General features: G+C 54.2%; 1 protein-coding gene across 2 annotated transcripts in view; it reads right to left on the minus strand.

Moving 5' to 3' along the window:
• The window catches only part of APBA2 (amyloid beta precursor protein binding family A member 2), a 66825-nt gene that overhangs the window by 18805 nt on the left and 24717 nt on the right, over nucleotides 1-23303 (minus strand). The window contains exons 4-6 of one of the 2 annotated variants that reach the window (XM_061181696.1): nucleotides 7449-7594; nucleotides 6684-6719; nucleotides 4542-4628 (exon numbers count right to left, since the gene is read on the minus strand). In XM_061181696.1, coding sequence (XP_061037679.1) covers nucleotides 4542-4628; nucleotides 6684-6719; nucleotides 7449-7594 — 269 coding nt within the window. The remainder of the gene's footprint in view (nucleotides 1-4541; nucleotides 4629-6683; nucleotides 6720-7448; nucleotides 7595-23303) is intronic. The other variant, XM_061181698.1, reaches the window with a different exon arrangement.

Consider the following 23303-nt stretch of genomic DNA (forward strand, 5'->3'; position numbering starts at 1 on the left):
AAGCTTCCATTTCATCCTCAGCAACCTCGGAGCAAACTCTCAAACGATCCACGGTGCCCACGACTGGCCAGGCTGCCCCAGACACCTCGGCCAGGCAACCAGGCCACGGCTCATGGAACCTTTCTGACCCACCTTCCCAGCTCTTGTTGTCCTCACTCTCGGTGACCCCAAAGCCTCCAGGGGCCAGTGCTCGGTTAGTTCATCTTTAGGAAGCACCATCCACCCCCCACCCCCAGCTAACCCTGCATGACCTTCCCACTCCCCAAGGCCAGTTCCGAGGTTCCAGGGTGTGCAGACAGGGAACCCAGCCTGTCTTATTCAGGGCGGCCAGCATTTTCTCCTGAGCACACAGGGAACCAGGTGTGTCCCGTCTGCCCAGTGAGATGGGGGCTCCTCGGGAGCCGGGCACCTCTGCTTCTCCTACCAGCCCTGACCTCCCAGTCAAGAACGCTACGAGCAATGACCCAGACACCCGCTGTACTCCAGCAAGAAAAGTCATTGACGTTTCCATCATGGAAGAGAACAGAGAACAATCCCACCAGATCTAGTTCCCAACCACGTGTGCGAACACCCCGAGTTCTCTCTCTCCCCCAGGGCCTCTTCATGTGAAGGGGACAGGGCCCCAGCAATGGTGGGGCTTTGCTTCCCAACCCACAGGAGACCTGCTCCCTGCAAAGCAGATGCAGGATGAGGCCACCAGCCCTCACTCCCCACCAGGCTCCGCAGAGGAGGTGGGTGGGCACGGAGGGAGGAGCAGACTCTCCCCGCTGGTGGGGAGCAGACCCAGGAGGGAGTTGCTTCCCATGAAGCACGAGGACTCCCCACGTGGGGAGCCCCGGCTGTGAGGATGCACAGGAACGCCGGGAGGAGGAGATGAACAAAGAGAGAGCAAGATGCCGGGCACCGACCACGCCGCAAACTGCCACAGTGAGGAGAGCCCAATGGGACAGAGCGACGGGAGCTTTCCACTGGAAAACGGGAAGTGAAAACACTCTTTAAATACCTCCGACGAGCAGAGGTGAAGTTCAACCAGAGAAGGGGGAGGACTCTTAAAGTTGAACTTCAAAGACCACTGGAGGGGCCGTAAGACGGACCATGACCAGCTTGCCTCCTGCCCGGGACTTCCAGAGAGATGCTGCCCATCGAGGACCCTGTCCTGGTGGTCCTGGATGCCGTCCTTGCTTTGCCCTTCCCCTGGCCTGGCACAGCTCGGCCGACCCAATGGCCATGAACCTGAGCCCTAGGGAGCCTCGGGCTTCCCCAGGACATCTGACCCGCTGGAGATCAGGGGCACATCCTCCTCCACACCAGATCCCAGTCATCAGTAGCACGTCCCTGGGGCAGCCCGCATAGGCTGAAAACCCTGAGGTCTCCTGCTCTGTGGTTCTGGAACATTCCTGTCCACAGAGACCTGGGGAGCCACGGGCACCTCCAGCAGCCACCAGAGGGTCCCCAGGGCAGGAGCTGTGACCATGGGGGCCCAGCCAGCCCTCCGCAGAGGATGCGGGCAGAGAACAGCATGTGGGAGAAGGAGAAGATGCCAGGAGGTCTACGGTGGCTGGGATGCAGTCAGGACTCTTGGAGAGAACCCAAGAACTGACGTGGAGAAAGCAAGGCTTCAGGAAGAACACAACAGGGCAAAGAGCCAGCGCAGACAGATGGTCAAAACCACAGCACAGCCCTGCTCTGTACCTGGGAGGTGAGCACTGGCCAACAGATGCTGGTATGGGCAGCGGCTGTGCATGACTTGGCCACGATGCTGCGGCTGGCGGGATGGAAAGCCCACGTGTGTTAAGGACCAACCTTGAATGAGCAAGCAAAGGAAATCGTGGCTTCTGGCTCTGCCCAATCTCGGGAACAGACACCCTGTCCCCGGGCCCTGTTCAGACACCAAAGACCCAGAAGGAGGGAAGGGAGGAGTGAGGGGAAGGGGCTGCCATGTGTGAGCCCTGCTCTGAGCCGCCCCATCTGTCCTTCAAGGGCCCCAGCGCCGGGCTCTCCTCTGAGAATCAACAGGGCTCCGAGATGTCCGGAAACTTGTCCAAGGCCTCAAGTTCACAGGGATGGGCCCAGTTTCCAGTCTCCGCTGATGCAGGAGCATCAGAGAAGGGCTGACAGAACAGGCCTGACACTGTCTGCAGAAAGCCTGCCTGCAGGTGGCCTTCGGCCCGTCTGGGAACCTGGATTTCAGGAGGGCTCCCGACATGCCACCTGACATGAGAAGAGTGGCTCACCTTGCCTGAGGCATTTGGGCAAGCAGCGTGCTCCAGCCTGAGCCCCGCTTGCTTTCAGGAGCCTGGGACTTTGGTGCATGGCAGACAGCACAGGTGCCTATGTGACCAGCCCCCAGTAAAGACCTTGGGCACTGACGCTCTTGAGCTTACCAATGGCCCACGTCTCACACGTGCTGTCGCAGCTTGCGGCTGGGAAGTTCAGCTCATCCTGCGTGACCCCATCAGGCGAGGACCCTGGGTTTCCCTGGGCTCAGCCCCAGGCATCTTCTCCTTCGCTGGTTTTGCTCTGTATCCTGGTGCCGTAGTAAATCACAGCCTTGAGTACAACTATATGCTGAATCCCTTGAGGCCTCTTATCAACTTACGGAACCTGGGGTGGTCTCGAGGACCCTGACAGGTGGGTGGATGAGGGATGAGGGCTGGGGGGCGGGAGGGAGGATCTAGTCCAGACAGTTTGCCCACGAAAGATCAGAAAACAAAGCCCGAGGCTGTGAAGTGTCCTACGCCTGACCCAGTTGGGTGGCTCCCTGAGTTCTCGCCAAGTGCAAGGCCCCACGGGGGACAGGGCAGCTGGACACAAAGATCAGAGGGCCAAGGCATAGGCCTGGCCGCTGGGACAGACCGGTGAGGAGGAAGGGCCAAGACGGTGGGCGGACGGCAGGGCACGGGGGCTGGGAGGGAGCCGTAGCAGGAGCCACATCACGGTGCCACTCCGACTCCAAGACACGCCCTGCAGCCTCCTCTGTCCCCACACGTCAGGTCTTCCCACCCACTGGGTCCTGAGGGGTGACAGCCAGCTCATCCACGACCTGAGAGTCAACCTGTGCTCCTCCCAGCAGCCCAGCGATGGGCATGGTCCACCCCAGGAGAGACCAAGTGAGAAAACACACTGAGGGAGTCAGGAGCCACGGTCTACACTGTGGGACCAGGGTGCGTACAGAGTAGGGGGCAGGTGAGCAGGACCCTATGGTGCTGGTCTCAAATAGGAGGCACGTGTATGAACTCTTGGCTTTTAAAAACAGATACTGTCCAGCTCGGTTCATTTTTAGGGCCCAGGATCCACGGCCCCCCAGCAATGATGGGCAGAGCCACCACTCAGGTCTCTGTTTCTGTGCGTCCCTCCCCACGGACAGGAACCACGGCTCCTTGAAGAATGGCCGGTTCCAGGTGTTGGGCAGGGAGTGCAAGGAGGGCGGAGAACATCTCATTGTCTCAGGAACGTGTTCCGAGACCACGGGCAGACTGCCAGGACGGCGCAGGGCCCAGTGGGAAGGCCCTGGACAGGTCTGGGTGATTTGAGCACCCAAGAGAATAACGATGGTAAGGGATTATAACACAAGTTTAAAAAAAAAAATCTGGGAGTCCACAGTGAAAAGGGAGAGAAAGAAAGAGGGGAAAAGAAAAAAAGAAGCTCTTCTGCACAGAAGCACATTAGACAGTAAAACTTGGAAGCAGAACAGAAGAGAAAATCACCAGTTTGCACTTCTGACGTTGTAACTGAGTCCGACAAGGTCACTGCTGGATGTGACACCATCGGGCAGAGGGTGCTGGGGAACTGGCTGCCCACATACTCAGTGTCGCGATATGGACCACTTGCCAACAGCAAGAAGTAAGGGGCCGTCACCCCCGCGTCTGGCAGGCCTCACCCGTCCCCAGAACGAGTGGGGCCCTTCCCCATCTCTGTCCTCGGCCACCTCCCTCCTGCACTGCAAAGCTCATCCACCCATGCCCCTGCCCGCACCCAGCTCCCAGCCCCCTCCATCTGGTTCCTGCGTCTGCTTGCCCGTCTCCCCACAACGGCAGGCTTGTGCACGGATCCAGGCACAGGAAGACGAGAAGAACTGAGGTCAGACATGAGCTGGGCACATGGTTTACAGGCAGGAAATCTTAGGACCCTCCCCTCTGGAGCGCCGCCGCGCCGGGCTGGGGCAGGGCGGGGGGGTGGGGGGGGTGCAGAGGGCCACCCGGATCTCCACCCTCCAGCTCCACCTCCCAGCCCCGCACGCACAGGCCTCGAGAGGGCCGTTCCAGAATCCCGATGGTGAGCACACGCCCTCCCCCCGCTACCCGGCTCCCCTTCATGGTGTCCCTATTTCATCCCTGCTGCTGTGCACACCTGATCGCCAGCTTCACCCCACTCGGCCCGAGGCTGCTGCCCACCCCCAGCTTGCTCTACGTTTCACAGCAGGGGCCGGGGGGACTGTCCCGGGGACGCCGTCTCACCCCCGCAGAGGGGGTCTGCAGCTCGACCTGGCTCTCCTGGGAGCTCCTGCGCACGATTTTAAAGCGCCGTCTTGCAAAGCTCACCTGTGTGTCTGCGTTTAACACCTTGATCCTCTGGGTGGAGATGAAGAGGTCCACTTCGGTCAGCGTCTGGGCATCCCCCTCAGAATTCTAAGAAAGGATGGTGGAGACTGTTACAAACCTTTAAAAAAACTAACTCAAACAAAGGCCTGACAATCTCACGAGGGACCCTGAGCGCCCCTAGAGGGAGAAGTTCCTCAGCAGAAGCAGCCATGGCAGTCTAAATGCAGGCCTCCCCAGCGCATCCCAGCTGAGTGAGCTCTCTCAGGGCAGTTGGCACAGGAGTGGGAGGGGGGACCGCTTCCAGGAGGCTGAGCCCGGAGGGGGCCGGACGCTGGGGGGCTTGTGTCGCAGCATCCAGACTGCAGCTGCCAGCTCCCGGAGAAGCAGGCCTGCCTGCCCACCCTTCTGGAACACGGCGGCTACACAGGGTCTGTGGATTGGCGCTACATTTCTTGGATTCGGAATTCCAAGTATCCCCAGGTAAAGGGGAAGAAATTTTTCCAAGAAGGTGGATTAGCATATCTGCATTTTCTTCTTGTTTAAAGCCACAGTCATGTCAACCCCCAGCAGCATTGGTCCAGCTTCCAAAAACCCTGATGAAGCAAGACCTCAACCAGACGGGGCGCTGCCCTCACAGGACACTGGAGAAGCCATCCCACAGAGGCCCGTTTTGTCATCTCCCGGGTACACCCATCATACGGCTGGAGCAATGTGCAAAAGAATGTTCTGGAAGCTGAGTGCACTGCTCGGGGTCTGCCCTAAACTGGGACAGCCTGTCACAGGGGATCCTAATTACTACTGTGCAGTGGCAGTGACATGTGAGTTCTTGGGTTTCTCCACCGAGATAAATACTCCTTTCTGGTCACTGGGGGAGCCTCTTCTTTGTGGTCACTTGTGGATGGGGGTTCACACCCTTACAGTCACCAGCAAATCCCTGGGGTGGGGACTCTCTGCCAGGGACACTGGTCCCTCATGGAGACCCTCCCATCATTGTTTGCCTGGCCAGCTGCGGGCAGATCAGTGAAGGGGCCCTTGGCAATGACCCTGAGCATCTTCCTGGCCAAGAGAAAGAACAATTCTTCATGGAGGTAACCGCTGGCCCTGGCTGGCACCAAGGTCTGGTCTGCCTACACCGACCCCTCTGAGCTCTCCAGACTACAGACCCAAGGAGCAGGCTGTGGTCCACACTATCCCGCTCCAGCTGCCAGGGGGGGCACGGGGTGACTGTGGGTGGGGGCCATCGCCTTGGGGGAAGCACACCCCACTGCAGGTCTGCAAAGCCAGGCTCGTTCCACTGTGCCTGGAGACACCCAGCACAAGGTGGCTTGGGCGGAGGGAGATGCGTGAGTTCCTTCCTCGCCCGCAGCTGAAGGCATCCCAGGAGAGGCCGCTGGGCAAAGAGCAAGCATCACAGGGAGGGAGGTCTCACTGCAGCGGGAAGGGAGACCCCGGGCAGGGTCCTCTGGCCACACCGCCAGAATGTGGTGTTCCAGGTGGGCACAGAGGACTAGCTCTCCTGCTGCCCAAGCAAAATCCAGTGCCAAGACAGCCCCTCGGACACAGAGCACTGGATACTTCCTGCATCAGGGGGATAGTTAAAACATGCCCAGCATTTACTAAACGACCAGGTTGATGAACAAACAACTGAAGGTCGATCCGAGATTTTTAAAAGTCTGCCCATGCTCCAGAAACTTCTCAATAGAGAAAGCATCCCTTGGGCAGACTGCATTTCTCATCATCCCGATTCAGTAAATTAAACTTAATGAGTCTAAATATCAGGGCTATTTAATTAATTCTGTACAGGGGCCCTAGGCACTGAACGCATCACATGGTCGCATCAAATGCCACATTTAAAAACGTCTACACAAAATGGCCACGTCATGGCAGTAACTGTGCTCTAGCTCATGGAGACTCTAAAAAAGAAAAATGAAAAAAAGGGCAACGATTAAATGCTTCTGTAAGTGGGCAGCTTAAAAAAAAAAAAAAGTGTCTGTGATTTCATTCAAAAGTCTAGCATTGACCTACCAAAGGAAGAGAAAAACCCATCTGCCACATTGTCTCTGTTCCTGGGGCTCCCCCCAGCCCCCTCCCCCTGCACAGGACATGCCACAGAAACACAAGCAAACCCCACATCCTACACACCGCTTTCTTCTTGATTTTAGCAGCCTTTTGCATCCTCTGAGCAGCGTGAAAGAGAAAAGAAAAATAGGTGGGCGCAAACCGAAGGATGGCCAGGTTGCTTTGCCCTCTCCCAACTACCGCGCGGGGCTCGTGCCTGAAGCCCCTTCCCCTCCGTCGAGGAGGTCAGAGTACGGTGAGGATGGGGAGGGGCTGACATCCTTTCTCACCCCACAGGGAGACCCCCGACTGCCCAGAGGGGCACCTCCTCAGACCACCGCCCCTCCCTCCTGACCCCATCAGCTTTGCTGACTTGGTCCTGTCCTCCCCCTGCCCGGCTGCACCCACCCTTCAAACCCAGGTGATCCGAATGACACGCACCGAGAGCTGCAAGGGCGTCAGAGTTTTTCTTGAGGTCATAGATTTAAATAAAACGTATGATTTTTTTTGCTTCCCTTTCTGCAAGTACTTTGGCACTAAAGATACAGAGACGGTCAAAATGGGATGAGAGGCTCTATACAAACATGTGACTGGAATGCTTTGGAACAATTACATTTTAAAAATCACGTGTCCTGGGGGCCCAGTGGCAGTTCCTCATTATGGAGCCTCTCTGTCCCCAGCCCGCGTCCTCTCATCCAAGGCAAACTCTCCCTCGGCCCCGCCAGGCACCTCAGACATTCCCACTCTCGCGCCCAGGGCTGTGGGGTCAGCGCTGGACAGCGGGCCGTGTCACCCATGCCGCTCCAGTGCTCCCTGCAGGGAACCCGGGCACTCCTGGGCCGCCCCTACCTTGACCCGGCTGACGGCCTCCTGTGCCTGCATCATTCTGATGTTTTTGGACGGGTTCCGCTCCGAGAGCAGCTGGGTGGAGCCCAGGTAGTTGGCAGCAAAGATGATCCCATCGATGAGGTCTTCTGGCTCACAGGGCCCTGGAACTGAAGGGGGCACAGTTGTCAGCCCTGGAGGACAAAGGAAAGGCAGCGGGGCCAGGGGCCACGGGAGAAGGCTGAACCGTTGTCCCGTCTGCAGGCAGTAGGGGGGGTGGGGCTCCTGCCCCCGTTACCGACAGTGCACCGTACAAGTAACTGCACAGAATCAACACCGGGCCAGGAAACCCTGCACCCATGGTGTCAGGAGGATAATTCCGGGGCCAGGCAGCTGTCACTTAAGGCACCTGGGCCTCCGAGGGGACAGCCGTCTGCTGCAACCCCAGAGGCGCCCTTTCCCCAACATTTCCATGCCTGCCCCAGAGCCCTCGGCGACTCCGGACAGTGATGGGAACTGCCCACCGCTCTCCAGTTCTGTGCCCTGGGGCTCCCGCGAGCCTGCAGACCCCTCACTAGGCCTGTCTGGCTCCTCCCATGCCATGCACCCCAGGTCCAGGCTGGGTGACGTGGTCCCTGTTCCATCGGCTGCCTTGAGACCTGAGGTGCCAACAGCATGATCCAGAATGTTCCATCTCTGAGCTGTTTAATACGGGAACCACTGGCCTCATGTGGCTTTTGAGAACTTGAACATGTTGGCTAGTGCGACAGAGGAACTGAATTTAAAAATTTGTATGCAATCCTAATTAGCTGACATGTCAATAGCCACACGTGGCTAGTGGCTCCTGTCTCCTGGACAGGCCCCTCTAGGTAGGAGCCAGTAAATCTTTTCTGTAAAAAGCCAGACGACAAAGATCTTAGGCTTTGCTATCTCTCTGCAACTAGTCACCTCAGCATCTGGAGCACCAAAGCAGGCCCAGGCAGCGTGTGTGTGAGCAAGCCTGCTGCACCCCAGCCAAGCTTCACACACGCAACTGGTGGCCAAAGGATGTGGCCCCAAGTCCATAGTCTGCCAACCTGTAGGCCATTGCTCAGCCCTGCTCGCAGGCCCATGACCACGTTCTTCACTTCCCTGCCTCTTCCCTCTCACTGCCCACCTCCAGCCAGAGCCCTTCTTTCGGGGACCATGGCCCTGGCTCTCAGGCTCCCCTCCTTCCCGAGCTAGGCCACCCGGAGCCATGCCAGTGTCCACAGGGCTGGCTATGCTGCATCCCCAAGCCCTCAGGGCCAGCAGTCCCCTCCTGACCCACCCCTCCACCAGTGTTCTGCGGTCTCACCTCCAACCGCTGTTTCTGACACCACCCACTCACCCAGAGTGGATGGCACCATCCACCAGTTCAACACCACCTGCCCCGAGCCCTCAGCTTCCTCGCCTCACATCTTGTCTGCCTGCCCTGGAGATTAGCAAAACTCTACCCAGGCTTCCTCTGGCTGGAAAAAGTCCCCAGCAAGCCAAAGTGGTTTCATTACAAACTCATGGCCCTGGATGCCCTCAGAACTCCTTGGCAAACCTAATGGGCTCCTCTGGGAAGCGCTCCCTCCCTCTCTGTGCACGGTTATTTCATACCTTTCTCCATCCTCTTGCACTTCCCGCTGCCCCTCCTGTGTGTCCTGGACAGAGCATCACCTCTGCTCCCAGACACACCCGCATCCTGTGCGGTGGGCGTCTGACCAGACCTCCTTCCGCCTTCCTGTGCAGCAGTGGGGTCCCCACCTGGGGCCTGAGGATCACCTGCGACCCCATCCCTCCCCTCCAGGACCCTTCCTCTCCCCCACCTCCAGCCCACGGAGCTGGTTTGTTTGAGTGAAAGCATAACGTACAGGTTTCCTGCAGCCACCCCAGACACATATCTTCTCCTGAGGTTTCAAGAGAAGGAACATTTCAGAGAGTAAGTGTAGAAACCTGCCCCGAATCCAGTGTCGGCCTGGGGTCGTGTCAGTGAAGCTGCACCTTCGTTCTCGGGTGACGACCTGCTCAGTGGGGTCCCCGCTGAGCTCACAGCCCCCTCAGCATGGTCTCCCCACCACGTCCGTCTCTGTGGGAAGGTTCTTCGCAAGCAGCTGACCTGGCTGGATCTGGAGGAGGTCAAAGTGCTCCGCAGACTTGGGGGGAGTGGGCTTTGGGCTCCGGGGGGGGGAGGGGGAGGGGTGGGGAGTGTGGGGAGAGGGGCTGGAGGGCCTGGTGGGGACCTAGCTCCTGGCAGGTTTATAATCTCACCCTTTCAGTGTTTAAAAAGGCAACCCAAGAAAGTCACAATGTCCCCGGATGAATGTTCAAATCAAGGGTTTCCCATCCTATTTTTCTGTAGCTGGGCTCGCAGATCCAACGTGCCCTTTCTGGGGCAGAGCAGAAGAAATGATTTCTGTGGGGCAGGTACTTCAAATTATCAAGGTCACAAAGCACCGTCATCACCACGAGCCCAACCCGGACTGGAGAGAGTCAGGCTTCAAGGCAGCATTGAGGCCAAGAGGGTGTGATCCTGGGTGCGGGCAGCTGCAAGGCAGCCCTGCTATGTGCCCGTTTCTAGACCCCGTTGGGGGAGCAATAGGGGAGCCTGCGGCTGTGCTCAGCCTCTCGGACAACCCAAGACAGGAAGAGCCACCCGGGACGGGGCGCCAATACAGAGCCAGTGACTCCCCAGGCCTCTGGCCTGGGCATCAGCTCACCCCAGGGCACAGGGCGCAGGGAGGCAGGGCCAGGGCTTAGCAGTGGGCCGGGCACAGAGAAGGGCTCCCCAAGTACTTTAATAATGAAAGCAGCACGGGGACTGTGCCGGGGGGGGGGGGTGGGGCACGGGACTTGCCCCCTCAACTCTGCAGCACAGGGAAGGCACCCCCGCCCCCTGCCGCCCATCCGCGTTGAGGGCCAGGCCATGTCCTGGGTGCTGGGACAGCAAGGGGGGCCAGGCAGGGAGGTGCCCTGTCTCCGGACACCTAGAGTCACGTGAACAAAGCAAACTCAGAAGCAAGGTCTTTTCAGAGGCTGAGAACCAGTGTGCAGGAAGCCAAACCCAGGCTGAAGGGACGCTGACACTGACTGGATCTGATGACGGAAAAGGTTCATCTTAGGAGCAACAGGTAAGCGAGACCCAAATGACGGGATGGGGGACAGTGACAAGGGATGTGTTTTCTGGGTGTTAGGATCAAGTGACATCCTCGCAGGTCCCAGATGTCTGCAGGGAAGCAGGGTCAGCTCTAAGGGGACACACAGAGCCGGGCTGGGGGTCCAGAGACCCAGCTGAGTCTGAGCTCTTCCGCTAGCCCTGCTGGACCAGGCTTTGTGCCCTGCCTGGGGACAGCCGTCTAATTTTTTTTCTCTCAATTTCCTCGCCAGCAAAATGGGTGGAGGGAGAGGATTCCTGATTTCTATCTTGACAGGGTTTTTGCAAAGATAAGATTAAAAGTCTGAGTTTCCTAAATGCTAAAAGCATATAAAATGCAAAGCCTTAATTGATGAATTCTAGTTTTCATTTGCATCCAGCTCAACAGACAAGTCATCGTGCGTGGATAAGGCAGAGCCTCGGGGGCCAGATGAGGGGGGCAGCGGCCTGACAGCAGACTGTGCCTGAGGGCAGGTCACGCGCTCATGTGGCCTTGTGGGACTGGAGGCTCGGAGGGCAAAGGGATGCCACGGGGGGGAGGGTCACGCAGATGTAAGCGACAGAGCCGGGACCAGACCCAAAGCAGCCACATCCTGGGTGACAGCCTCCACCATCACCCAACACCCAGAACCTCCTGGCTGCAAGTACCTGATGGGGTGGTGGGAGGTGGCAGGTCATTTAAAAACAGCTGAAGCTGAAGTCATTTGAGGAGGGAAGGAAGGAGAGGGGAAGACCCCAGGCAGCCCCCGCCGAGCCCAGAATCACCTGCAGAGCCCCAGGAGCCTGCAGAGTCCCTCCCCTGCCTCGGAGATGCCCCTTCAAGGAAGCCGGAGTGGGGGGCCTAGAATCTGAACTTGATGCCCTCATACTGGGTCACTCCGGGCAGCCTGTTTGGAACCACCTGACCTCCAGCAGACAAGAGCTCCCCTCCCACGTTCATCTTAGGAGCAACCCCTCTGCCAGGCACAGGCCAGCACCCACTTCGCACTCAGGGGCTGGCAGGCAGCTGTCCAGGGACTCTGCTCCCGACAAGGGAGAGAAAGCTGGCTGACCCTCGAGGGGCTCCACGGCCAGGGTCAAATCAGGCTGTCCCTTCCATCTCAGGCACCTTGGTAGTTGCTCTGCAGATGAGCAACGTTCTCCCAGATGGGCAGGGCTAGGGGTGCCAGAGGAGGGGAGGGGATAATGGGAGAGGGGAGGCACCGGGAGGGGACCCCTCCCTGTCAGTCCATCAGCAGCTGTGGTCCACACGTGGACACATCGGGGACTGTCACCAGCCAGGCAGAGGCAGAAGCCACGCCCAACAGCGGGAACAGGGCGTCTAGCACAAGGCAGCAGCCTCCACCCTGCCCCTCAGGGCTCCTGACCAGGGTACTTGCGTTTCTACCATCTCATACCATCTGCTCCCCTGGTGAATATGGTCCCAGGGTCCATCTCTTGCAGAGGGTCACCTGCCCGACCCTCCCCAGTCACTCGCCCTCCCTGCAGTGACCATTACTGACCAGTAGATGGCGTCACTCTGTTCTGGGGGAAAGTCCAGGTGGTCCCAGGAGCCCTGGGGTCACCGCCCGCCCCACAACCCTAGCCAGCGCCCAGGGCCTGGTCCTCAGCAAGTGTCCCCATGCCCTGTCTGTGGGGTGGGGGGGTCACATGACACTCCGTGCCCCCCGCATCCCTGGGGGTGAGGGTAGACCTTCTGAGGCCTCTGTCTTCTAATGCTCCCCTTGCCAGTTCCCCAGGGGGGCCTTGGTCAGCTCCCTGGACCATTCTGTCTCACTCCACACCCCAGAGTAGCCTTACTAAAGGCTGGCCCCATGTCCCCACCAGATCTGGGGCCCACCTGGGGGCACAGACTCCTGTTATGAAGGGCGCCCCATCCCGGGCAGTGGGGTCCACCACTCGCACCCATGGACACCTGCTCCCTGGGAAGAGGCCAGGGAGGGACTGGGGGCTTTGTTACAACTCCCGCAGAGGCCGCCCTCCATGGGGCAGGGGGGGGTCTTCTCACTCCTGCTTTGATCTTTCTTCAAATAGGAAACAATACACATGACAGTGCCTCCAGCACCTTCCCGCTACTCAGACCCCCACCCAGCCCCACTCGCGTTAGGACGCAGAGAGGAGTGACCAGCGCGGGGGATGGGGGTGGGTACTTCAGCTTCACAGCCACAGCTCTCAACTCCAATCACCAAATGCAGAACCAAGGATCAAACGGCTTCATTCTAAGACTAAAGCAGCTGGCCCTGCATGTTTGGGTATAAACTGTCCTTATTTTGCTCAACTCTTGAATGAACCTGAAGCTGAGACAGAACAACAAAAGAACAGAGAGAGAGCTTTGCAGGAGATTCGGTCTCCCCAGAGGGTGATTTCTCCATTAACTATCTTTGCATGACAATACATGTACATGCATGTATCAGAATGTCTCTGCAAAGCCTGGATAAGAAGTAAGGCGCTCAGTGTGTTCCCCGCTGGAGGAAGCCTTCGTCTGAAACACCCGTTGGAGAACCAGAAGCCCCATTGGCTTCTCTGAACAGGGAAGGGGTGGGAGGTCCCCAGGGCCATGCCTTGGAGCCCCCGGCCCTGCCACGTTTGGGGGGATTATCCTGAAGGTGGGGGGTGGACAAGGCTTCCAGCCAGTGGCCTGGCTCAGGAGCTCTCATTCAGCTCTGCCTGCTGCTCCCTGGGGTCTTGCAGGGGGTGGCCGGGTGGAGCCAGGGCACAGCCTTGGATGGGACTGTGGGTGTGAGTCCAGAAAGCCTCCGAGTGCAGCCCTACCCCAACACACAGACTCCTGGGCAACTTCCATTCCATCCGGCCCGCAACAAGCTCATGAAGCAGACCTCAGTGTCCTAATTTTACAAAGAAGCACGGTCTATGTGGAGTCAAATAATTTTGCCCAAGATCAGTCACTGACTCAGGCACAAAGCATTTCTAAGTTCTTGTCCACGAGGCCCTGTGTGACCAAAGACACGGAGCCCACAGTCACAAAGTAGATGCTTCAGGATGGCCCATGGTGAGTGGCACAAAGACAGGACACAGTGGCCGGGGAGGAGCAGCAGGGAAGCCTGCCCTTGGGAGGGATCTGGGGCGGCTGCCCTCTGAGCTGAGCTCTGGAGGGTGAAAGGGAATCAACAAGCCACAGAGGGAGAGGAGGAGTAGAGCGTCTCAGGCTGAGGCAAGAACAGGTGCAAAGGCCCTGGGGTGGCAGGGAGATGTGCAAACTGCTGGATGCAGGGGGTGGGCCAGCAGTTAGGATAAACTGAGGTTGCAGAGCAAGTGCCGGCCAGATGTGAGGATCCTGGGGCCACACCCAGGACTGTCACTCCAGGGTATCAGTCAGGGAAGGAGCCTAAGCTCTCTGCCTTTAGAAAGTAACTCAGGCTGCAGACAGGCAAATAGCATAGGGTAGGGAGGGAAAAAAGCTGGGAGGCTACTGAAGGAGTCCTAGCAAGCAAGTGATGATGAGGATGATGATGGTGATGGTGATGGTGATGATGATGATGATGGTGATGGTGATGATGGTGATGATGATGGTGGTGATGATGATGATGGTGATAATGGTGATGATGATGGTGGTGATGATGATGATGGTCCTGGTGATGGTGCTGGTGGTGATGATGATGGTGATGGTGATGATGGTGATGGTGATGATGGTGGTGATGGTGGTGATAATGATGGTGATGATCATGGTGATGATGGTGATGATAATGGTAATGCTGCTGATGATGGTAATGATGGTGATGATAATGGTGATGATGATGGTGCTGGTGATGATGATGGTGATGACGGTGATGATGATGATGATGGTGGTGATAATGATGGTGATGATCATGGTGATGATGGTGATGATCATGGTGATGATGGTGATGATGATGATGGTGATGGTGATGATGGTGGTGATGACGGTGATGATGATGATGGTGATGACGGTGATGATGATGATGGTGATGATGATGGCAATGATGGTGATGATGGTGATGATGATGATGATGGTGGTGATGATGGTGGTGATGATGGTGGTGATGATGGTGATGACGATGATGGTGATGATGGTGATGATGATGGTGATGATGTGGAACAGGGTGATGAACAGACAGCGACAGACTGATTCACCCTGGAGGTTCAATCAGTAGGACCTGGAGGGGGCTTGGAGGAGGAAGGATGGAGAGCTAGAGAGCTCACTGCAGGGCTGGATACTCACTGAGAAGAGGACCCTGGGAGAGTTCTGAGCTCAGGGGGCGGGGAGGATTCTGAGCAAGTTTAGTGGCAGGAGCCTGGAGTCCCCCAAAAGAAGCTCAGGGGGCAGCTGGACTTAGGAGTCCCAGGGAACTGCATGTCAGTGCCAAGTAAAGCTGCAGGCATGGGAGAATCACCAAGGGGAGGAGGGCGCCGGGTGGGGGCAGGGCTCTGCTGAGCTCCGACGCTTTCTGTCCAGGCGGTGGAAGGTGACCGGCAAAACAGACAAAGAAGGGCACACAGACAGAGAAGGTGGAGGGAGGCCAGGAAAGGAAGGGCCTTAGATAGGGAGGCATGCCCAGCTGTGCGGCGCTGGTGGGAGAAGAAAGGAGCCCCAGTGCTTATGAGGCAGTGACCTTGCATATGGGTTGAAGGGTGTGAGGGAGGAACAGAGAAAGAGGCAGCCAGTCCCAAGTCCCAGTTAAGAAGCAGAGGAAGTGAGCATGGGGGTGTGGACGGACGCAGGGCAGGACACGGTGTTCAGAAGCCAGTGGCCAGGAGCGTGGAAGATACAGGGGAGGAAAGATGTCAGATGGGCTGGGGATCCAAAAGGCAGAGGGGGACCTGACTCCACCGGGAGGAGGGGCATAGCCCTGACTGGACAGGGCGGGAAGGATAGACAGGGAGCAGGCGGGGCACGGAAGCCACGTCCAGGAAGCACCCAGATCATGGAAGAGCTGGCATGGGAAGGGCCTGGAACAGGGAGAGGAGGCAAGAGGGAGGAACATGAGACTGGGCAGACCCGGGAGTGGTGTCTGGCCCCGGGTGGGCTCTGCCTGCCCCCAGTACCTTGCCCACCACATCGGCCTGTCCCAGAGCCAGATGCCCCAACACAGCCAGGGCGGTGCCTCTGAGAAGCCGTGCAAGGGTAAAGGTGATCTTGTAAGGCTGATGTAAAAGAGAAGACGCTGTCTGAAAGCCAGACCATGGGACACTCCCGGGGAGAGGCCACGCCTGGGTCTGCAGGCAGGTGGCAGCATCACTGAGGAAAGGGCTGAGGGATCCACAGGGCTAAGCATTAGACACTGGCTGGAGATAAAGTCACTGACCACTGGGAGGAAGCGACTCAAAAACAGGGAGTCAAGGAAAAAAAGGTCAAAGCCAAGCCTGATACAGTGCATAAATCTGCCCACGACCTGTCGTGGGCAGAAGCTTCTTGTACTTGGGAGAATTCCTTCCCAGAAAAAGCAGAATGAATACAAAAACTGGCAAAAATAGGAAAAGGCGTATGCATGAGGTTGTTTCCTGCAGCCCTATTTGTAACAGCAAAAAAACTGGAAACCACCCAAATGCTCCTGCAGAGGGAACATCCAACTGCACGGGGGTCGAGCGGGTCTCCAGAGCAGCAGAGTCCTCCACACACTGCCCTGCCCTGCCCAGCGTGGAACTCGTCATTTCCAGGATTCAGGATTAAGTTAAAAAAGCAGGATGGAGAGAAGGGGGTTACCCAACTCATTACCCAAGAAAGGGGAAGATATGCTTATAAGAAAAGTATGTGAAATGTCAAAAATGCTTATCTGCAGTGGGAGGAAAGGACTGAGGGGAGAGGGGTAATAGGGAAAGGAATTGAGTATCTGTGCATATATGCTGTTATGTATGTTTGATTTTTGAACCATGTAAGTACTTTATATAATTATAAAACGAGACTAAATTTTAAAAAGTAAATTCCTAAGATTTAAAAGAAAAATGAATCTAAATGTGTATCCAGTTATGACCTAATCACAAAGAGAAGAACCATTCTGAATGATTGTCAAATGCAGTGATTTGCTGGTACATCCCTGTGAGCTATACTCTAAAGACAAAAGTCAATGCAAACAAATCTTTACTGTATCTATACTGTAATCCAGTGTCCTCGGTGACATTGGTATTGCTATTCTGTGACTGCTGTATGATTAGTGGAATAAAACAAATGCAGAATTATGTTGGTGACCTTGAGACTGGGGATTTGGGACATAGGAAAAGGAAGATACAAATGTAAAAAACCCTATAGTGCTAGCAAAGCATCAGTATGAATCATGATGTATTTTATCTTAAAAATATACAGAATATTAGTTACTTATATATACATATATACATATGGGTAATTAATTATCCCCAAAGTTAGCAGCTAAAATGATACACATTTATTATCTCTGTTTCTGTGGGTGGGGAATCTGGGTGTGGCTTAACTGGGTGCCTCTGGTCAGGGTCTCTCTCAAGGCTGGAATCACCATGACAATCAGGGCTGTAGCCATCTTAATAGGAGAGGATCCACTTCCAAGTTCACTTATAGGGCTGCTGGCCAGAGACCCCACGTGGGCATCTATCTGACAGAGCCACTCAAAACGTGGCAGAGTAGGCAAGCAAGAGAGAGCAGGAAAGAAGTCACAGGCTTTCTGTAACCTAATCTTGGGAAGGACATCCCTTCTGCCATATTCTGTCCACTAGAAGCGAGTCAATAAGTCCAACCTACTCTCAAGGGGAGAGGTTACCCAAGGCCACGAATACCAGCAGGTGGGGCTCACTGGGAGCCATCCCACCACAGATACATTTCTTACCCTTCTGACCAAATCAGTAGCAATGAGCACCCACAGTGAGCAGATTATAGTCTCTAAGTACGATTTCCCAGGGCTCCTGTTAGAAACAACTTGTCCTAGTCCTGAAGCGAGAGGTGTTTAAGATGAGCCTGGATATCTAGTCATACTAGAAAGCAAGGAAGCTACCAAAGACGACAGGGGTCATGTTGACAGGACTCGGGAACCAACCTCGGGAGGCTCCCACTGGCCAAAGACAGGACAACCTCAACCCCAATAAGGATAACATCCACGACACAGTGTGACACGCCCACCGTGCTTCAACCCTAGAGTCCCTGATCGTGCTGATCTTTAGAGGTTGTTAGGGAAACTTATTAATTTAAAATTTTTTAAATAAAGAGAAGGAATCAAGTAGTTAACTAGCTTTTCCTATATAAATTGTACTCTGGGTAACTGAATATTTGATGAGGGCAAGTTTCTCTGCAGAGGAAAACTCCAGATAATCAAGAAGAAATGAGAAATGATGGAACTAGAGCACCATCATTTTGCAACCTCTAATCAATTGATGGGTCTAGACAATGATCATTAATGGCTGCTAATATTACAAAGAGAGAAACAAAGAGCCAGCATGTGCCTCCTGATGGAAAAACACAAAACCTATGAAGGTTGGGGTTTTTCGCCCCAAACAACCAGACTAAATCTGATCAAGCCTCTTTATCTAAACACCCAACATTTTACAGCAATAACCCCAGGAGGATGCAATCAGCAAAATCCAGGCTGCAGGGCACTCCACGAAACAAATGATACAGATTCTTCTACAAGGGCAGCAACAAAAATATTGTAAATGAGAAAAAAGAGAGATGGATAGAGAACCTATAAAATAAGACACATAAGAGAATGGGACACGTAGCTGATCTCAATGCATGGCCCTCATCCGGACCCTCATACAGATAAGCACACTGTAATCTGGGGAAAGGCAAACACTGCCTGGGGATTTAATGATACAAAGAAATGATTATTTTATTTTAGTTGTGGTAATAGTATTGCAATATCTTTAAACACAAACTTCCTATCTTTTAGAGATACATATTCGAAACATTTAAAGAGGATAGTGAGATCTGAGGTTTGCTTTAGAATAATCTAGGAGAGGGTGGGGATGTAGATGAAGCAAGACTGGCCGTGAGCAGGTCGAGACTGAAGCTAAGGGCACAGGAAGTTCATCATAGTATTCTCTCTTCTTTTGTATAAGTTTGAAATTTTTTATGATAAAAAATTAAAAGGATGTACCTCCCCAAAAGGCATCATTTTAAAAGAAATCACTATTCTATAGCATTGTTCCTTGTATTCTACCCAATCAATTAGACAAGAGGACAAAGTAACAGAAAACAAGAGTGGAAGCAGCAAAAATCATTCTTATTTGCAGACGGCATGACTGTGTACCAAGAAAAACCCAAGAAAACAACTAAAAATCTACTCAAAAAAGAAAAGAATTCATTAAGGCAGTTGTTCCAAATTTAATATATTAAAAAATCAATAGCTTTCTTTGTAGCTACAAATAGTAATATGTTAGAAAAAAATAACGAAACAAGAGATAAGATTTACAAAAGCAATAAAAGGGATAAAACACCAAGGAATAAACTAACGTGTGTTGGATTTTTACGAAAAAAATTTTATTGATGAAGATAAACAAGCTTGAATAAATGGAAAGATAAGTCCTTTTCTGGCTAAGATTCTATATTGTAAAGCTGACACTTCCCCTACATAGATAAATTTAATGCATGTCATGCCAAATTAAAAAACCAATAGGAATTTTTATTGCATAACTAGATAAACTGATTCTAAAGTTTCTATGGAAAAATAAATATGCAAGAGGATCCAGGGAATTTGTGATCAGGAATGATGGTGGCAAGGGGAAGAACTAGCTGTACCAGGGAATAAAATGCAGCATAAATCTAGGAAAGCAAGCAGCCTGGTTCGGGAACCTGAGTGGGCAAATCAGTGTATCAGATCCAGAAACAGCCCTACATGTACATGGCAAATTTCATGTATGATGAAGGCTGCATTTCAAACCAGTGGAAAACAAGATTCATTGAATAACTTTGGCACAACTGGTTAGCTGTCTCATTTGAAATGTAACTTTTCCTGGATCCATATACCAAAATAAATTCCAAATAAATCAAATATTTAATTAATTCAAACTAAAATCATAAAAGCTCTAGAAGAAAACTTTATCTTAAAAATATCTTAGGACTGTGAAGGTCATACTAATCTCAAAAACTCAGTAACCTCAAAGGAAAATGATGAATACACTTGACTACATAAAATGTTCAGCAAATTTTAAAATGTACAAAACAAAAAAAAGAAATTCAAAAGACAACTGTAACCTGGGGGACACTTTTGCAATATAAATCAAAGGGCTAATTTCCTTTATATGTAAAGAACAGCACAAATAAATAAGAAACACCAAAAATCTGATAGAGGGATGGGCAAAGGAAATAAACATGCAATGCACAGGGAAAGAAACACAAACAGCTTATAAGCATAGGAAAATGGGATCTGGGATTCACTTCTGATGAAAAATATGCACGTGAAACTACCAAGATACCACTTTCCACCCATCAGCCTGGGACTAAGAGCAAACAGCGGGATGGCACACAGTACAGGTGACCCACATGCTCACACATGATGGAGAGCCATGTGACCTCTCTACCTCTTGGGAAAGCAATCTGGTCATCTTTATCCAAGCAGGCGTGATGCTAACCTGTAGCCCCGCTCTATCCAGGAAGTGCTTTTCTAAAACAACTCACACCATGGGACTTCCCTGGTGGCGTAGTGGTTAAGAATCTGCCTGCCAATGCAGGGGACACGGGTTAGAGCCCTGGTCCGGAAGATCCCACATGCCGTGGAGCAACTATGCCCATGTGCCACAACTACTGAGCCTGCACTCTAGAGCCCATGAGCCACAACTACTGAGGCCTGCGCCCCTAGAGCCCGTGTTCCACAACAAGAGAAGCCACCGCAATGAGAAGCCCATGCACCACAACGAAGACTAGCCCGACACAACTAGAGAAAGTCTGCGCACAGCAACGAAGACCCAATGCAACCAAAACAAAATAACTCAACTCACACCTGATTGCAAGCACTCACCCACGAGGCTGCTCAGTGCTGCACAGAGGGGAAACCATGTAACCATCAGTCCAGAGGGGGCTGATTAATACCCCATCGTAGGGCATCATAGGGCCGAGTCACTGACTCCTGTGTTACCACTTGAATAATTAGGTGAATTTATAGTTGTTGTCTCTACCAAGAAATCTATCAAGAAGTGAAATCTACCAAGAAGTGAGAGAGCTAAGTGCAGACCCATGTGGCCCAAATCTGTTTTAAGAAAAAGGTCTAAAATCAACTATACTTCAATAAAATATTAAAAAATAAATTAAAAGCTCTATGTATAGTCTTATATATGTCCAGGAAATTTCTGGCATGATTCACAGGAAATTTAACAATGGCTTCTACTGCAGAGAAGGATTAGGGGTCTGGGATGTGCAGATAGAAAAGGGGAAGGTACCACAGGGATTTCCAGGGTAGAAATCATTTTTCAATCTTACGGCTCTTGGCTTGATCCAAGCACTATTCAGAGAAAGCTTAACAAACCTCTATTGGTGAATAAATGTTCCCATTTAAAAACAGGTCCAAGCCCTATTCATGCTGACCAAATGGAATACTGGAGACAAGATCTCACATGGTTTTGTTTCTTTCTAACCAGGAGAAGTCTTTTTGGTTTTCCTAAGCCCTCTTTGGAATGCTCCGCTCCCTTCTGACTCCCACCCTCCGGCCAATAGCACCCCGGACCCAGGGGGCCCACGTGTCCACCCAGGCCTGCTCTGGGCTCGGGAGCCCTGCCCCTGTCACAGGCTGACAAGGAGGAGGTGAGAGCTGCCTTCAACTCAGGAGTCTTATCTGGACAGGTTCACCCCAACTGCTTACTTTAAGAGCAAACCAAGGCTCAGATCTGAAGTGCCCAGTGTATGAATATAGCCAAGTGGCTTCATCACCACTGTGAGGACCCCTCAGAGAGGGAAGGTGTGAGGTGAGCTCAGCCCGAGGCCTGGAAGTCGGGGGATGAGGCCCCCGTGATCTCCCAGCACCCAGGGTGGGACATTGACAGGTTCAGACAACAGGGTGTAAGGACCCCTTTAAGGGGCCCTGGATTGGAGGACCAGTGGCATCTGAGCACGAGCCCAGGGTCTTGGTGGGGTGTGGGTGGTCCAGGACACCTCACGGGAGCCTTGGCTGCTGGACCAGGGGGAGAGCAGTGTGAGGAACAGAACACCATCGATCAGTCTTTGTTTGGTGCTGAAGCTGCTGCTGTGGGGTCCATCGCCCGAGACCAGCACCAGCCTTTGGGTTTTAATAAGCACATGTCTGGTTTGATAGAAAAGCTAGACTTTCACATATACTCGTTCAGAAGCAGGTGACCCTCTGGCCCCCGTGGACGCATGCTGCCACCTCCACGGCCCGCGGGAGGGAATACCCTGGCCTTCCTGCTGCTCCTTGCCGCCTGGGATGCCTCCCCACGGGACGCTGGGAGAGCTCTGTGCAGGGGTCCACCCTCCACAGGTACCCTGCAGTGTCAACCTTCCAAACCAAGAGGGTCCGAGAGGGCCAGCGTCTTCCCACAGACGGTGGTCACCGGGGGGGCTCTTCCCTCAATGACTTGGTGACTCTGAGTCTGAGTGGGGTCAGCAGCTCTTATATCCAGAAGGTTATCCTCAGTGGACTCCCCAGAACTGGAGCCGTGCATCTTCACCAGGTGAAGGCGCCCCCGCTCCTGCTGCACGCGGCCGGCTGCTTGGATAGTCCAGCAGGGCGCGGCGAGCTCAGACCCCAGACCAGTTCCCAGCCCAGGTTCCCACCCCGGCTGTGCAGGGACGACCTGACCATGCGCCCTCTCTAAGCCTCGGTTTACTCATCTGTGGCAGCACCGTCCCTGGGGGTTGCTAGGAGGTCACCGAGTCAGCGTGGTTAAGGCATCAGCGCCGTTCCGGGCCCGAGTAGCGCTGACAAGGACTATCTGGCCCGTTACTGATGGTGGTGAATGAAGGCGTATTAGGGAGTCAGGAAACCAGCTCGGCGAGGAGGGCGGGCTGTCAAGTACCCAGACGTGCGTCCAAGGCCCGGCTCCGCCCTTTGGCAGCCATGGGGCCTCGGAGGAGCCTCGCTGCTTCCTAACCTGTGAGTTAGGCTGACGTGAAGGAGATGCACAGGGCCCAGCACAGGGAATGGCACACACCCAGCGCCTGAGACACGTGAAGACGGCATCGCTGTAACTGTTAACTATCATCTTTCATTATTACTAACAACAGAGGATGTGAAGTAAGGCATGAGTTGGGACTGAAGGCGCTCCCTCATCAAGGCTCCAGGAAGGTTCCCCGCAGTGCAGAGCTGGCAGAAGGCCCACTCCTCCTCAAGGTCACAGTGGGTCTTCTCAGCCCTTGAGACCTCGGGCCGCAGGACTGAACGTGCCCGAAGACTTCCCCGCACTTGGAATGCTCGCCTGCCAGACGGGGTGTGGCCGACACCGAGGGCATGTCCCCTCCAGCCCCCTCTCCAGACCTGCTCCCCTCCTTCCTGGAAGCCCAGTGGTCCAGGCAACCCTGAGGTTCAGGGTGCAGTCACTGGCACATCTCTGGCCGATGGGAGACAAAGAGGTCATCAGGGACTTTAAGGTTCAACTAAACACTCAGAGTCACGAGGGCTCCTAAGTTCAGCCAGACGTGGGGCTGCCTCCTCAGAGGGAAAAAGGCAGGACGCACAGTCTGTCGGCTGGATTCTTCCGAGAGTCCACGCAGCGTCCACACAGCCGCCCAGGGGCTCGCCTCGAGCACGAGGGTAAGAAACGCCCATCAGGGAGGGTGTGTGGAGCCGTCCCAGTGTCCCAGGAGACAACATCTCTTACACTCACTCCATGGGTAC

This window comes from Eubalaena glacialis, chromosome 2, assembly GCF_028564815.1.
Source record: "Eubalaena glacialis isolate mEubGla1 chromosome 2, mEubGla1.1.hap2.+ XY, whole genome shotgun sequence".
Classification (NCBI taxonomy): domain Eukaryota; kingdom Metazoa; phylum Chordata; class Mammalia; order Artiodactyla; family Balaenidae; genus Eubalaena; species Eubalaena glacialis.